Source organism: Callorhinchus milii, unplaced genomic scaffold (genome assembly GCF_018977255.1).
Source record: "Callorhinchus milii isolate IMCB2004 unplaced genomic scaffold, IMCB_Cmil_1.0 Scaffold10, whole genome shotgun sequence".
Lineage (NCBI taxonomy): Eukaryota > Metazoa > Chordata > Chondrichthyes > Chimaeriformes > Callorhinchidae > Callorhinchus > Callorhinchus milii.
This window is the reverse complement of record NW_024704751.1, coordinates 21,533,185-21,547,702: the sequence shown is the minus strand read 5'-3', so window position 1 is coordinate 21,547,702 and position 14,518 is coordinate 21,533,185. Positions and strand designations below refer to the sequence as shown.

The 14,518-nt window shown below is 50.1% G+C and overlaps 1 protein-coding gene across 1 annotated transcript; it reads left to right on the top strand.

Moving 5' to 3' along the window:
• The first annotated feature begins 720 nt into the window (after window positions 1-720).
• LOC103187081 (interferon alpha-inducible protein 27-like protein 2A) lies at window positions 721-14,359 on the top strand. The gene is made up of 5 exons (XM_042338900.1): window positions 721-787; window positions 2,033-2,167; window positions 3,262-3,324; window positions 10,973-11,134; window positions 13,801-14,359. Exons 2-5 carry the CDS (start codon window positions 2,101-2,103, stop codon window positions 13,926-13,928), a joined length of 420 nt encoding a protein of 139 aa, XP_042194834.1. The 5' UTR covers window positions 721-787; window positions 2,033-2,100; the 3' UTR covers window positions 13,929-14,359.
• Window positions 14,360-14,518: the final 159 nt, after the last annotated feature.

Below are 14,518 nucleotides of genomic sequence, written 5' to 3'. Positions count from 1 at the left end.
GTGGGTGAGAGAAGGAGAGAGAGAGGGCCTGAGAGAGAGAGTGTCTTCCCCCATCTTCCTCTCTGTCTCCCCCCCGACCTGCCTCTCTTTCTCTGCCACTCACCCCTTCTCTTTCCCCTTTTTCGTCCCCTTTCCCCCTCTTTCTGCTACTCCCTCTTTCCTACTCCGCTCCGTACTCTTCCCCACCACCTCCTCTCCCTCCTTCACTTTTCCGCTCCCCTCTCCCCCCCTCACCCTTCTCCCCCCCTCACCCTTCTCCCCCCTCATCCCTCTCTCCCCCCCTCATCCCTCTCTCCCCCACTCCCCCCTCTCTCCCCGACTCCCCCCTCTCTCCCCCACTCCCCTCTCTCCCACTCCCCCCTCTCTCCCCTCACCCCCCTCTCCCCCCACTCCCCCGACTCCGCCCTCACCCCCCTCCTCCTCTCCCCTCTCTCTCCCCCACTCTCCCCTCACCCCCAGTCCCCCTCACCCCCCTCATCCCCCATTCCCCCCTCACCCCCCTCCTCCTCTCTCCCGCCACTCCCCCACTCTCCCCTCTCTCCCCCCTCACCCCCACTCCCCCCTCACCCCTCTCCCCCCCCCTCCCTCTTCTGTTTTCATTCTATGACGAGAGGAAAATAAAACTGAAACTCGATGGTTTGCTCAGGAATGAAAACACTCAATGGTTTGTTTTGGCTCATGTTACACCACTCAGTGAGTATATAACCCTGAGCTCACAGCCCACATCTGCTCTCTGACACCGCACACATCGACAGCCACCCCAGGGAGGATTGCCCACCGCTTCAAGGTACGCAGTCACTACACCTTCTAGTGAATCCTGGGATGTGATTTAAGAGGTGCACCTAGACACTGTATCAAATGTAAATTTATTATTTTTACTTACAACTTAGCAGCAATCACTGACGTGTGCATATTACGGTAAAGTTAGTGACATTTATCGAAAATCACAGCAAAAAAATGAACTTATCCACATCTCGGTTCAGCTCAGCCCAGCTCAGCCCAGCTCAGCTCAGCTCAGCTCAACCCAGCTCAGCTCAACCCAGCTCAGCCCAGCTCAGCCCAGCTCAGCCCAGCTCAGCTCAACCCAGCTCAGCTCAGCTCAGCCCAGCCCAGCTCAGCCCAGCCCAGCTCAGCCCAGCTCAGCCCAGCTCAGCCCAGCTCAGCCCAGCTCAGCTCAGCCCAGCTCAGCCCAGCTCAGCCCAGCTCAGCTCAGCCCAGCTCAGCCCAGCTCAGCTCAACCCAGCTCAGCTCAGCTCAGCTCAACCCAGCTCAGCTCAGCCCAGCTCAGCCCAGCTCAGCCCAGCTCAGCTCAGCTCAGCCCAGCTCAGCTCAACTCAGCTCAGCCCAGCTCAGCCCAGCTCAGCTCAGCTCAGCCCAGCTCAACCCAGCTCAGCTCAGCTCAGCCCAGCTCAACCCAGCTCAGCTCAGCTCAACCCAGCTCAGCTCAGCCCAGCCCAGCTCAGCTCAGCTCAACCCAGCTCAGCCCAGCTCAGCTCAGCCCAGCTCAGCTCAGCTCAACCCAGCTCAGCCCAGCTCAGCCCTGGCTCAACCCAGCTCAGCTCAGCTCAGCCCAGCTCAGCTCAGCCCTGGCTCAGCTCAACTCAGAGGGTGGGGGGTTGATGGATGCTGTGTGGAGGGGGGTCGCTGGGGGATCCTGGATTTACAATGCTTGCTGCACTCCCACTACCCCCTCTCTCCGCCTCAGTACACAGTGTGAATGTGATGAGACTGAGAGCGGACACTCACCGGCTCTGCCCCCGGCTCACACACCAGGTCCAGAGAGGACAGGAGATGATTCTGGAGGGCAAACCCCCCCAGAGGCTGGAGTGTGTTTAGTGAAGGGAGTTTCTCTGTGTGTCCGACCCCCACGGAAAATCAGTCATTCTCTTTATAACTATTTACTGGACATTGCTGCCACATTCACCTACAAGATACATACCTTCCTATAAATATTGTAAAGCACTTTGAGACATCCGGCTAACGTGAAAGGTGCAGTATCACATATGAGGATTATTAATATTATATTTTACAGAAAGGATCGTTAGTGTGTGCAGGGCGAGAGGGAAAGATTCCCTGTAATAGTATTCACCTGCCTCCAGAATGGCCCAGCAAGCACTCAGCCTCTTTATTATGTATCTCCTATTTTCATCCACATTTGCAAAGGCAGGTAAGTGGATCGTTCTCTATTAAATATGACAGGATTAATGTGCTTTATCAACTGTTGATAGCAATCAGATAAATGGACAGAGCAACGGAAACCCAGCAGTGATCTGGAGCTGTCATTGAGGTAAGGACTAGATTGCCCAGAGAGACTATGAAGCACCACAGTGAGGTGTGACCAGGTCATCTACACTGTTTGAGCCACTGAGAGGCTGTTAGCCTTTGGGAACAATCAAACAGAGCTTCTTTCTTTAATTATTCCTGTGGTCTTTTGTCAGGAAAATTATTCCGGTCACACTTTGGTTGTGGCTTTGTATCTGACCTCTCCTCCCTCTCTCTCTCCTACTTCTCCCCCCAACCCCACTTGTCACCCAGCTGGGGTTTGCACTCTGTGAAACACTTTGAGACAGAGCTGCCATGTGTATCATAGAATCTTGCAGCACAGAACGAGGTCATTTGGCCCATTGTGCCTGTACCTGACTCTTTGAAAGAGCTACCAACTAGTCCCAGTCCCCTGCTCTTACCCCATAGCCCTGCATATTTTTCTTTTCAAGTTACCTGTCCAATTCCCTTTTGAAAGCTATTATCAAATCTGCTTCCACCAGCCTTTCAGGCAGTACCATCCAGACCATAACAACTCTCTGAGTAAAAAAAACTTCTCCTTGTCTTCCCTCTGGTTCTTTTGCAACTGTAAGTTTTTGATGTAAACTTGAAATGTATTATAATGTTACCAGCTAACAGGAATACAACCTTCAAGCACGGGTACTGAACCCTTCTTTAGTGATTTACAAATGAAGGAGGTATGTGAGCAGCATCTCAAGGTAGAGGATGACAGTAACCCTGCACCAACATCTCCCCACCACAGCGGGGGCGACAGTGAGATTGACTGACCTGAAAACCTCTCCAATGTAATAAATGAATGAGAAAAATAATAATAATCCTGGCATTTGATACAGCGCCTCATCACGTCTTCGAGATGTCTCAAAGGATATGCTGTAAAGTGAATTGCTCCCAGCAGTGTCCCACAAACAGTATAACGGATGGCTTGTCAGAGGGCAGCCTGCTTGTGGCTTACAAAATCTACTTTCTCTCATTTTACAGAAGAGGATGAAGAAGGCTCCTGTGGGATAATGGATGCCCTTCCATATATGGTCATTGGCGCAGGTACAAACTTCATCCCCTCCTGTGGTTGTCGTGGTGATAAAGATGGATGTGAGGTTCATTCTGAAAGTAAACCACAGGAACATGTACACAAGCAAAACCAAACCCCATCTGGTCAATTATTGCCCCGGGTTTGTAATGAGTCTCCATGTTCTGTGCATGTGATACTTTGACAAAACATGAGTGCTTCACAGGCTATCACCGTCAGGCTGTAGAATCAAAGAATCATAGAATTATATAGCACAGAGGGAGGCCATCGGCCCATCGTGTCTGTGTCGGCTCATTGAAAAGAACTTCCAAATCAACCCCACTCCCCCTCTCTCTCCCCATAGCTCTGCAAACTTGTCCTCCCCAAATAATTATCTTAGGCTGTGCCCACAACTATGGATTTGTAAGAAAATTCAGCAGCCAATTTGCATACAGTAAGGCACCTATACAGCCAGGAGGCAAATGATACATTTATCTGGCAGTTTCTTGGCCCGAACACTGGGAGAAACTCCCTGATCCACAGGATCTGTTAGTATCCACCTGAACCTTGGTTGAAACAACAAAACAATGGCAGCCAGGGCAATGCAGAGCTCCTGCAGCACCGCACTGGAGTCTTAGCCTGGACCGCGGTTCAAGTCTCAACATGAAGCTTGAACCCAGAGCTGACAATTTGTAACTATATTGGAAAGAAAGAACAATCTGTCAGCCTGGCTCAGTGTGTGTGTCAACAACAACAACATGGATTTATATAGCGCCCTCCACGCCTGACAGCGTCTCAGAGCGCTTTACAGTAACGGATCCCGGGGCCGAGCCAGGGGGAGGGGCCGGGGGGAGGGGCCAGGGGGAGGAGCCAGGGGGAGGGGCCAGGGGGAGGAGCCAGGGGGAGGGGGAGGAAGGTCGAAGAGAAAGGTCTTCAGCAGAGACCTAAAAATGGGAATGGAGGGAACGAGACGAAGGGAGTGAAGAAGGGAGTTCCAGAGCCTCGGGGCATAATGGCTGAAGGCACGGCCGCCGAGGGTGGAGCGGATGACTCGGGGGTACGAGGAGGAGGCCAGACCCGGAGGAACGAAGGCAATGGGTACTGTTTTGAGGAGAGAGGAGGTCAGAGAGGTCGGGGGGTGCAGAGGAGTGCAGGGCCTTGAATACAAGGGTGAGGATCTTGAAGTCGATCCTCTCTGGGACAGGCAGCCAGTGCAGTCTGACCAGGACTGGGGGATCGGGGAGTGGGGTTTGGGTGTGGGGGTGGGGGAGGGCCAGGACTGGGGGGATTGGGGAGTGGAGTTTGGTGCGGGTGAGAATGTGGGCGGCAGAGTTCTGAATGAGTTGGATTTTATGGATGGTAGTGGAGGGGAGGCCGGCGAGGAGTAGTCCAGCCGAGAGGTGACAAAGGCCTGGACCAGGGTTTCAGCAGCTTTCGGAGAAAGGTATTGGCGGAGGCGGGTGATGCGTTGGATGTGGAAGAAAGCGGTGCTGGTGAGGGACCGGATGTGGGGGAGGAAGGATAACCTGAAGCCTAGATTGCATACGGGTTTGGAGAGATTTAGGGGGAGGTCGGGTTGGTGGAGGCGATGAGAGCCGTGAGATTTTAGACGTTGGCAAGAGCCAAAGAGTATGGCTTCCATCTTGTCAACATTCACCTGAAGGAAATTTGCGCTCATCCAGCTACTGAGGTCTGACAGGCAGCTGACAGAACATCAGGGGACTGGGGGTCGCAAAGAGAGGTGGAAAAGTAGAGGTTGGGTGTCGTCCGCGTACATGTGGAAGTGTACCTCATGTCTGTGGATGACATCCCCAAGAGGGAGCATATAGATTAGGAAGAGAAGGGCCCCAAGGATGGATCCAGATGAGAGTTAGAGGAAAAGCCGTTTGTGGAGATGTACTGCTGGCGGTTTGTGAGGTAGGACTGAGGCGGATGATGGAGGAAAAGCAGTGGAGGAGGATGGCGTGATCGACTGTGTCGAAAGCGGCGGAGAGGTCCAGGAGGACAAGGAGGCAAACGGAGCCCTGGTCACAGATAGAGAGGATGTCGTTTGAGAGTTTCACAAGCGCAGTCTCTGTACTGTGGGCAGTGCGGGAAACCGGACTAGAAGGGGTCGAAGAGGGAATGGGAGGAGAGGTGAGCGTGGAGTTGATTGGCAACAACGAGTTCTAGGACTTTGGCGAGGAAGGGGAAGTTTGAAATAGGGTGGCAGTGGCTGGGGTTTGAGGGTTCTAGGGAGGGTGATGACAGCAGTTTTGAGGGGGCAGGGACTGATCCAGAGGAGAGGGACTGATTGATGACATCAGCCAGTAGTGGGCAGAGGAGGGGGAGCTGGTTGACCAGCAAGATGGTGGGGAGGGGGGGTCGAGGCAGCAGATGGTGGGTTTCATCGAAGTGATGGTGGGTGAGAGAGAGGAGGGAGAGATGGGGAGGCAGGAATGTAGGATAGGGGTCATGGTAGGAGCTGATGATGGGGCGGGTGAGGGGGACGGAGAGGGTGTGGTGGTGGGTGACAAGACGCAGGAGGATGAGGCTGCCTGGTGGATGTTATGTATTTTGGATGAAAAGAAGTCCATGACCTCCTCGCACGTGGCATTTGATGTGAAGATTGAGGTGGCCTGAGGGGGCGCATGGAGGAGGTAGTGGGTCGTGGGGGAAAAAAAGACTTTAGGGTTCTTTTTTGCCTCCAGATGATGTTGGAGTAGAAGGCCGTTTTTGCACGCGTCAAAGAACAGCGGTCGCTGTGGAGATGCTCGAGCCACAGTTGGTGGTGAACTGTCAGGCCAGTTTTCTGCCATCTGCGCTCGAGCAGCCGGGTTTGGGTTTTTAGGGAGTGGAGATGACTGTTGTACCGGGGGATCGGGTGAGTTTGGAGATGGTCCTGGATTTCAGGAGGACGAGAGAGTTGAAGGTGGAGGAGAGACGATCATGGAGCAGCTGGACGGCCTCTTCAGGATCTCTGTGGGTGGAAGGACAGGGGGATAGGATATCGGAGGATGTGAGGGCCTTTATGAGGGTCTCAGGGGGTAACCTTTTCCATGGGTGGTAGAGAATGGTTGAGCGCTTGGTGGAGGAGAGAGGAGAGAGGGATGTGAGAGGAGAAGGAGATGAGGAAGCAGTCTGAGATGGTCTTGTCCATTATGCTCAGATTGGAAATGTCTAGGCCATGGATGATGACAAGGTCGAGGACATAGCCATGGTTGTGGGTCAGTGAACTTATGTGAAGGGTGAGGTTTAGGGAGGAGAGGAGGACAGTGAAGTCAGAAGATGTGGTGCAAGGGGAGTTTAGGTGGAGGTTGAAATTGCCCATTATAGGTAGTGGTTCGGAGCAGAGGGACAGGGAAGAGAAGAGAATAGATATGTCAGAGAGGAAGGAGCCAGGGGGCTTAGGGGAGGTAGACCAGACGGATTTTCAGTGGGATAGAGGGATGGAAGAGAGTGAGGTGCTCAAAAGAGGGGAAGCAGCCAGAAGAATAAGGGGAATAATGACCAAGGGAAGTTTTGGAGATGAGGGCCACCCTACTGCCACGTTGGTTTGGATGGGGGGTGTGGTGGAAGATATAGCCTGGAGGGGAGGCTTCAACTAGGGGGACGGAGTCATTGGGAAAGAGCCAGGTTTCTATGAGCTGAAGAATGTTGAGGTGCTCATCCAGGATGAGGTCATGGATGGTGTGAGATTTGTTTGTGAGGGAACGGACATTTTGCAGGGAAATGCAGGTGGTTTTGCTGGTGGGAGGAGAGGGAGGAGAGAGTGATACGAAGAGGATTTTGGGATGTACAGAAGAGATGGCTGTGGAGAGTGGGGGGAGTGGAGAGTTGGGGAAGGTACGTATGAGGGAGGGGGAAGTTGGGTTTGCCTTAAGAAGGCGGTTTGAGTGGAGGGAGTGAATGATGGGGCATTTGGGGTCGCTGCTCTGGGACAGCCAGTGCCGGGAGCCACGAGGGGCCCAGCGGAGGATGCCCAGGCTGGAGCAGAGGGAAGTGGTGATGGGGTCCAGGAGAGAGAGAAGGTGGGGAGGGCGGGGGGGAGAGAAAGACAGAGGGGGAGTAGCCGATAGTGGGGGGTGGGAGGAGAGACATTTAGAGTGGAGGGGAAGGCTCGGGTTGGGTGGCAGCACGCAGAGACCGGGAGCGAGCGATCAGTGGGACGGCATCAGCCCATAGGGTGTGTGGTCATGGCTAACATGTCAGTGACGGGGCGGCCAGGACATTTTCTCCTGAACCACTTTCACTGTGGATTAGTTTTTTTTAAGCTTTTCTAAGTGTCAGTTCAGTGCTGTTAGTGTTGGTGTTCAGTGCTGTTCGTGTTGGTGTTCAGTGCTGTTCGTGTTGATCATTCACTCCATGGCTGTGGGATGTTGCTGTGGGCAAATTAGCTGCGCATTAGCCGACAAAATACACTCTCCACTTAGATTCATAGATTCACAGATTCTTAGAATGTTACGGCACAGAAGGAGGCCATTCGGCCCATCGAGTCTGTGCGGCTCTTGGCAGAGCGTCACTTTCACTAACCCCACTCACCAGCTTTCTCCCCATAACCCTGCAAACCCAGATACCTGTCCAGTTATCTCTTAAAAGCTGTTATCGAATCGGACTTCACTGCCCTTTCGGGCGGATCATTCCAAATTCTAACAACTCGCTGAGTGAAAACATTTCTTCTAACCTCCCCTCTGCTTCTTTTGGTAGATATCTTCAGACTGTGACCACGAGTCACAGACACACCTACCAGCGGAAACAGCTTTTCCCTATCTCACCTGTCAAAACCTTTCATGATCTTGAAGACCTCTATCAGGACCCCACATAACCTTCTCTGCACTAATAGGAAAAGTCCTAACTTTTCCAGCCTGTCCTCATAGCTAAGGTTCCCCATTCCTGGTATCATTCTCGTGAATCTCCTCTGCACCCTTTCCAGTGCCTTAATATCCTTCCTGAGGTGAGGTGCCCAGAACTGGACGCAGTACTCCAGCTGAGGCCTAACCAGTGTTTTGTACAGATTAACCATAACCCCTATACTCTTATACTCTATGCCCTACTAATGAAGCTCAGTACACCAAATGCCTTTTTACTGACCTAACTTGGTATCATCTACAAACTTGGAAATAGTGCTCCCTGTGCCCAAGTCCAGATCATTAATATATTAGAAAGAGCAGTGGTCCCAATACCGATCCCTGGGGGACACCGCTGCACACCTCCTTCCATTGCGAGAAACACCCATTAACCACCAACCTCTGCTTTCTGTTACTCAGTCAGTTCCTAATCCAAACACCTACTGTCCCCTTAATACCGTGGGCCTCAATTTTTTTATTAATCTCTTATACGGAGATATATCTTATATCTCTTATAATCTCTTATCTCTTATATTAATCTCTTATACTGTGTCAAAAGCCTCTTTGAAATCCATGTAAATAACGTCCACCGCATTTCCCTCATCAACCCTCGCAGTCACTTCTTCAAAAAAATTCTATTAGATTTGTGAGGTAAGATTTGCCTTTAACAAATCCATGTTGGAGGTCTCTAATTACCTCGTGTTCCTCTAAATAGAGATTTATTCTGTCCCGGATTACGGTCTCCAGTAGCTTTCCTATTACCGAGGTTAGGCTGACTGGCCTGTAATTTCCGGGCTTGTCTTTCTGCCCCTTTTTGTAGAGTGGGGTAACATTAGCCACTCTCCAGTCTCTTGGCACCACTCCTGTGTCCAATGACGATTGAAGTATAATGGCCAAAGCCTCCGCTATTTGAACCCGTATCTCCCACAGCACCTTGGGTGAAACCCATCTGGTCCTGGTGACTTATCAATTTTGAGCCCAGTCAATCTTTTCAGAACTTCCTCTCTGTCTATAGTAATCTGATCTATGTCCTCTGCCCTCTCATCCAATACTGCGGCATTTGGGGCATCCGTTTCCGTTGTGAAGACAGATGCAAAGTACTCGTTTAGTACATCAGCCATCCCTCTGCCTCCACAACAAGATTGCCGTCATTGTCTTTGATTGACCCCACCCTACCTTTAACTAACCTTTCTTCCTTTATGTGCTTATAAAATATTTTAGGATTCCCCTTTATGTTACCCGCTAACCTCTTCTCGTGATCTTTTAGCCTGTCTTATCGCTCCTGCATTCTCTATAATGTGCTTTGCTATCCTCAGTGTCTTGCGTCTTCCAATTGTCGTACGCCATCTTCTTCTTTTTCATCCTAGACAGAATATCCCTGGTCATCCAGGTTGGCTTGGTTCTCGCACATTTCCCTTTTGTGGGAATATATCTATTTAGACCCTGAGCTATCGTATCTTTGAAGATCTCCCATTGCTCATGAGTCGTTTTACCTGCTAGTCTTACTTGCCAGTCCACCAACTCTCAGTCCCTCTTTAGCCCATCAAAATTAGCTCTTTTCCAGTCAAGCATTTTCACCCTTGACTGTACTTTGTCCCTGTTCATGAGTAATCTAAATCTAATAATATTATGGTCACTGTTACCTCGATGCTCCCCTACCGAAACCTGTTCAACCTGACCTACTTCATTCGCCAGGACTAGATCCAGCAATGCTTCCTTCCTTGTAGGACTGGAGACATACTGCTCAAGAAAATTTTCCTGTGCACAGTCTATGAATCTTTCTCCGGCCTTTCCCTTAGCGCTGCTATTTTGCCAGTCTATATTGGGATAATTGAAATCCCCCATTATCTGCGATCTGGTTGCAGATCTGCTCCTCTATCTCCTTCCCGCTGTCTGGTGGTCTATAGTAAACCTCTATCAGTGTAACCACTCCTTTCTTATTTCTTATCTCTAACCAGATGGATTCTGTTGTCGGGCCCTCCAGAGCCTCGTTCACAGTGAATCTTGTAGACTAACTGAATAGCCAGTGCTACACTTGAAATGTTAGTTTATATGGAAGGAAAATAATTGAGAGGTTATAACAATGTTTATAACCTGTGGAACACTCCCTCAATCCCTCCGTCTTGCCCACTCTCCCCTTTTTCCAATCTCACCTGAAAACCTTCCTCTTTGACCATGCTTACTGTCATCTCCTCCCTCCCCCCCACCCCTAGTTTGGAATCAGGCTCCACCACTGTTAAGTGCTCTGAGATACTCCTCTACGTGGAGAGCGCTATATAAGTGCAAGTTGTTGTTGTTTATAAACTCAACTGCCCAAAGCTGCAATATTTGGATTGGCTAAACCAGGCCTCATGGACCTTCTTGCACAGAGAGATTATTGCCGTACACAACTGTTGTTCCACAGCAGCTTGAAGTCCACCCTGTACCGTTTTGAGGAAATCGGCCATGACCCAGAAGGGAATTAACAATGGGCACAGGTTGCTAGGAAGAGTGGTTGAGGCCAGGATACTGACCCATTTTTACAAAACAACCTGATGCTGTGATGATAATAATAATAATAATAATGATAATAATCGTTGCACTTGATGTAGCGCCTCATCACATCTTTGAGACGTCTCAAAGCACTTCACAGAACATACTGTAAAGTGAATTGACTGTTTATTTTATTTTGTGAGTGAAACACGGCAGCCAATTGCGCACAGCAGCGTCCCACAAAACAGTCGTGGATTGAAGTGACCATATTATTATTATTATTTATTTATTTTTTATTATTTGATGAGACCGAAGGGTCTTTTTCATCTAAACCAATCTTGTGCTCTTGTTGTTGTGACATGGCTTTTTTTTCGATGCACTGCAGGAGCAGCTGCGTACGGAGGCCCTCTGATCGTTGGAGCCCTGGGGTTCACTGGGAAGGGAATAGCAGCAAAATCCTTTGCCAGTGTCATGATGAAAGTGTCTGCTACATTAGGTGGCGGAGGAGTGGCTAGAGGAGGAATGGTGGCAATTCTTCAAAGCCTTGGTATGTGCTGAGGTTGTACTGTACCCACGTGTGATGGGATAGAGCAGCTAACATGGCTGACTGAAGCTGCGATGTAACACACACTCTCCGCTACACAGATACTTATCGCTTCTGCTAACGTAACGCTACATCTCCTCCAGTGCCCACAGTACATAACATTACGTTTGAACATCCTCGGCTGTGATCAAAGTCAGGGTTACAGTGACACTGGGCTGTGTGTGCGTGTGAGTGTGTGACATTTACTGTGAACTGTGTCTGTAACTGTTACAGTGTGTAACGGTTGCAGTGTGTGTGTGTAACGGTTACAGTGAGTGTGTGTGTGTAACGGTTGCAGTGTGTGTGTGTGTGTAACGGTTGCAGTGTGTGTGTGTGTGTAACGGTTACAGTGTGTGTGTGTGTGTGTGTGTAACGGTTGCAGTGTGTGTGTGTGTAACGGTTACAGTGTGTGTGTGTGTGTGTGTGTAACGGTTGCAGTGTGTGTGTGTGTGTAACGGTTGCAGTGTGTGTGTGTGTGTGTGTAACGGTTGCAGTGTGTGTGTGTGTGTGTGTGTAACGGTTGCAGTGTGTGTGTGTAACGGTTGCAGTGTGTGTGTGTGTGTGTAACGGTTGCAGTGTGTGTGTGTGTAACGGTTGCAGTGTGTGTGTGTGTAACGGTTGCAGTGTGTGTGTGTGTGTGTGTGTAACGGTTGCAGTGTGTGTGTGTGTGTGTGTGTAACGGTTGCAGTGTGTGTGTGTGTGTAACGGTTGCAGTGTGTGTGTGTGTGTGTAACGGTTGCAGTGTGTGTGTGTGTGTAACGGTTGCAGTGTGTGTGTGTGTGTGTGTAACGGTTGCAGTGTGTGTGTGTGTGTGTGTAACGGTTGCAGTGTGTGTGTGTGTGTGTGTGTAACGGTTGCAGTGTGTGTGTGTGTGTGTGTAACGGTTGCAGTGTGTGTGTGTGTGTAACGGTTGCAGTGTGTGTGTGTAACGGTTGCAGTGTGTGTGTGTGTGTAACGGTTGCAGTGTGTGTGTGTGTGTAACGGTTGCAGTGTGTGTGTGTAACGGTTGCAGTGTGTGTGTGTGTGTGTAACGGTTGCAGTGTGTGTGTGTGTAACGGTTGCAGTGTGTGTGTGTGTGTGTAACGGTTGCAGTGTGTGTGTGTGTGTGTGTGTAACGGTTGCAGTGTGTGTGTGTGTGTGTAACGGTTGCAGTGTGTGTGTGTGTGTGTAACGGTTGCAGTGAGTGTGTGTGTGTAACGGTTGCAGTGTGTGTGTGTGTGTGTAACGGTTGCAGTGTGTGTGTGTGTGTGTGTGTAACGGTTGCAGTGTGTGTGTGTGTGTGTGTGTAACGGTTGCAGTGTGTGTGTGTGTGTAACGGTTGCAGTGTGTGTGTGTGTGTAACGGTTGCAGTGTGTGTGTGTGTGTGTAACGGTTGCAGTGTGTGCTTTTGTCAGTGTTACAGTGTCAAGCTTCACCGTTAAACGCCCTGAGGCGGTGCCACCGACACTACACACACTGACACCGACACTACACACACTGACACTACACACATTGACACCGACACTACACGCACCGACACTACACACACTGACACTACACACACTGACGCTCCGCACCCCGCTACTGCGCACATGAGTGCAGAGGGAGAAGGGGCAGAGGAAGAGGGGAAGAGAGGATGGGGGATAGAAAGGAGGTGAGAAACAGGGAAGGGAGAGAGGATGGGGACAAGGAGTGGGAAGAGGGGGTGTTAGGCGCTTGTGTGGAGGGGGAGAAGGGGAGAGCTCGGAAGACGGAGGGAGAGAAAGAAGGGGGAGGGGACGAAGAAGGGGAAAGAGAAGGGGTGAGTGGCAGAGAAAGAGAGGCAGGTCGGGGGGGAGACAGAGAGGAAGATGGGGGAAGACACTCTCTCTCTCAGGCCCTCTCTCTCTCCTTCTCTCACCCACACACACTCTCTCGCTCACAACCGCAGGGCTCCATCCTTGGCCTCTTCTTTTCCTTATCTCCATGCTCCCTCTGGGTGATGTTATCCACAGACACGGTAAACTTCACATGTTTGCGGTGACACACAAATCTACTTTGCCTCCTCCAGCACCAGCTCCAGGTCCCCCCGATGTTCATCAGCTTGTCTGGCAGACATCAGGGCCTGGATGAACTTCCTGCAGCTGAATGTGGACAAGACGGAAGCCATACTCCTTGGCTCCCGTCAACGTCTTCACTCCTGCAGATCTGAACTCCTCAACCTCCCTGGGCTCCTCCTCACACTCACCAAACCAGTGCACAATCTAGGCATCCGTTTAGACCCTCAGTTGTCCTTCCCTCCCCACATGCAGTCCCTGACCAGGACAGTCTTCCTCCACCTCTCCCACATTGCCCGCCTCCAACTGTACCTTGCCCCAAATGCAGCTGAAATCCTCGTACATGCGTCTGTCACCTCCCACTTGGATTACTCAAACACTCTCCTTGCCGGCCTTGTCGTGACTCTCAGTTTCAGAATTCTTTTGTATAACTCAGCTCACTGATAAACCAGCAGTGATCGATCTATTTTTCATTCGTTATTCACAATTACCAACAACAATGTGCATTTATAGAGCACCATCACACGGGCAGTGTCTCAGATCGAGTAGCAGTGGCTTGATATCCTAAAACAACGAGCAACAACAGACGTTCCTCTGCTTCTCTCTGTTTGACAGGAGCGACCGGCAGCACTTACGGATGGCTGGGGACTGGAGCCCAAAGTGGATACCAAATCTTCCAGCGATTCTTCTGTAGAGGAAATGAAAAGTCAAAGAAACCAAGCTCTTCTTATTCTAGTGATTAAAATGGCAAAATCAATAGTTTTAAGGAAGGTAATCAATATAATGATTCAATTACAATCCTATATTGCACATCCCTGTACAGTTATCATTTCTGTTTCTTAATTTCTTACCGTCCGTCAAATGTAGCCTCAGGTGAGGAGCGGTGGCTTTAAGCTGCTGTGAAACAACACAAATCAAGTTGTGTTTAAAGTTAAAATAAAAGTGCTTATCTGACCCCGAAAAGCAGCAAACAGGTAAAGCCTCTAATCTTTCTATAACTCCTGTCTAATAAACTCTCTCTTTGACGGTGCTCCCCTTCATCCACAACATTGGTCCGGCCAACTTTACTTGTGAATTGTATGAAATATACATAGGTATTACTTTTGATTGATTAACTGATTGTAACTTGCATAATCTTACTAATTTGTATTAATAAATATCATTTGATTGATAAGTTTGTGTTGGTCCTCACTTCACTCCAGTGAATGAAGTAAGTAGAATCCTTTGATTCTATAGATAATTATTTGGGGAGAACAAGTTTGCAGGGCTATGGGGAGAGAGCGGGGGAGTGGTGTTGAATTGGAAGCTCTTTTCAAAGAGCTGACACAGACCG

Bases quoted from the DNA above. Each gene is read 5' to 3' on its own strand.
- LOC103187081 (XM_042338900.1), top strand. From the start codon at position 2,101: ATGGCCCAGCAAGCACTCAGCCTCTTTATTATGTATCTCCTATTTTCA. The intron at 2,168-3,261 runs GTAAGTGGATCG...CTCATTTTACAG, and splicing joins ATCCACATTTGCAAAGGCAG to AAGAGGATGAAGAAGGCTCC. The intron at 3,325-10,972 runs GTACAAACTTCA...GATGCACTGCAG, and splicing joins ATATATGGTCATTGGCGCAG to GAGCAGCTGCGTACGGAGGC.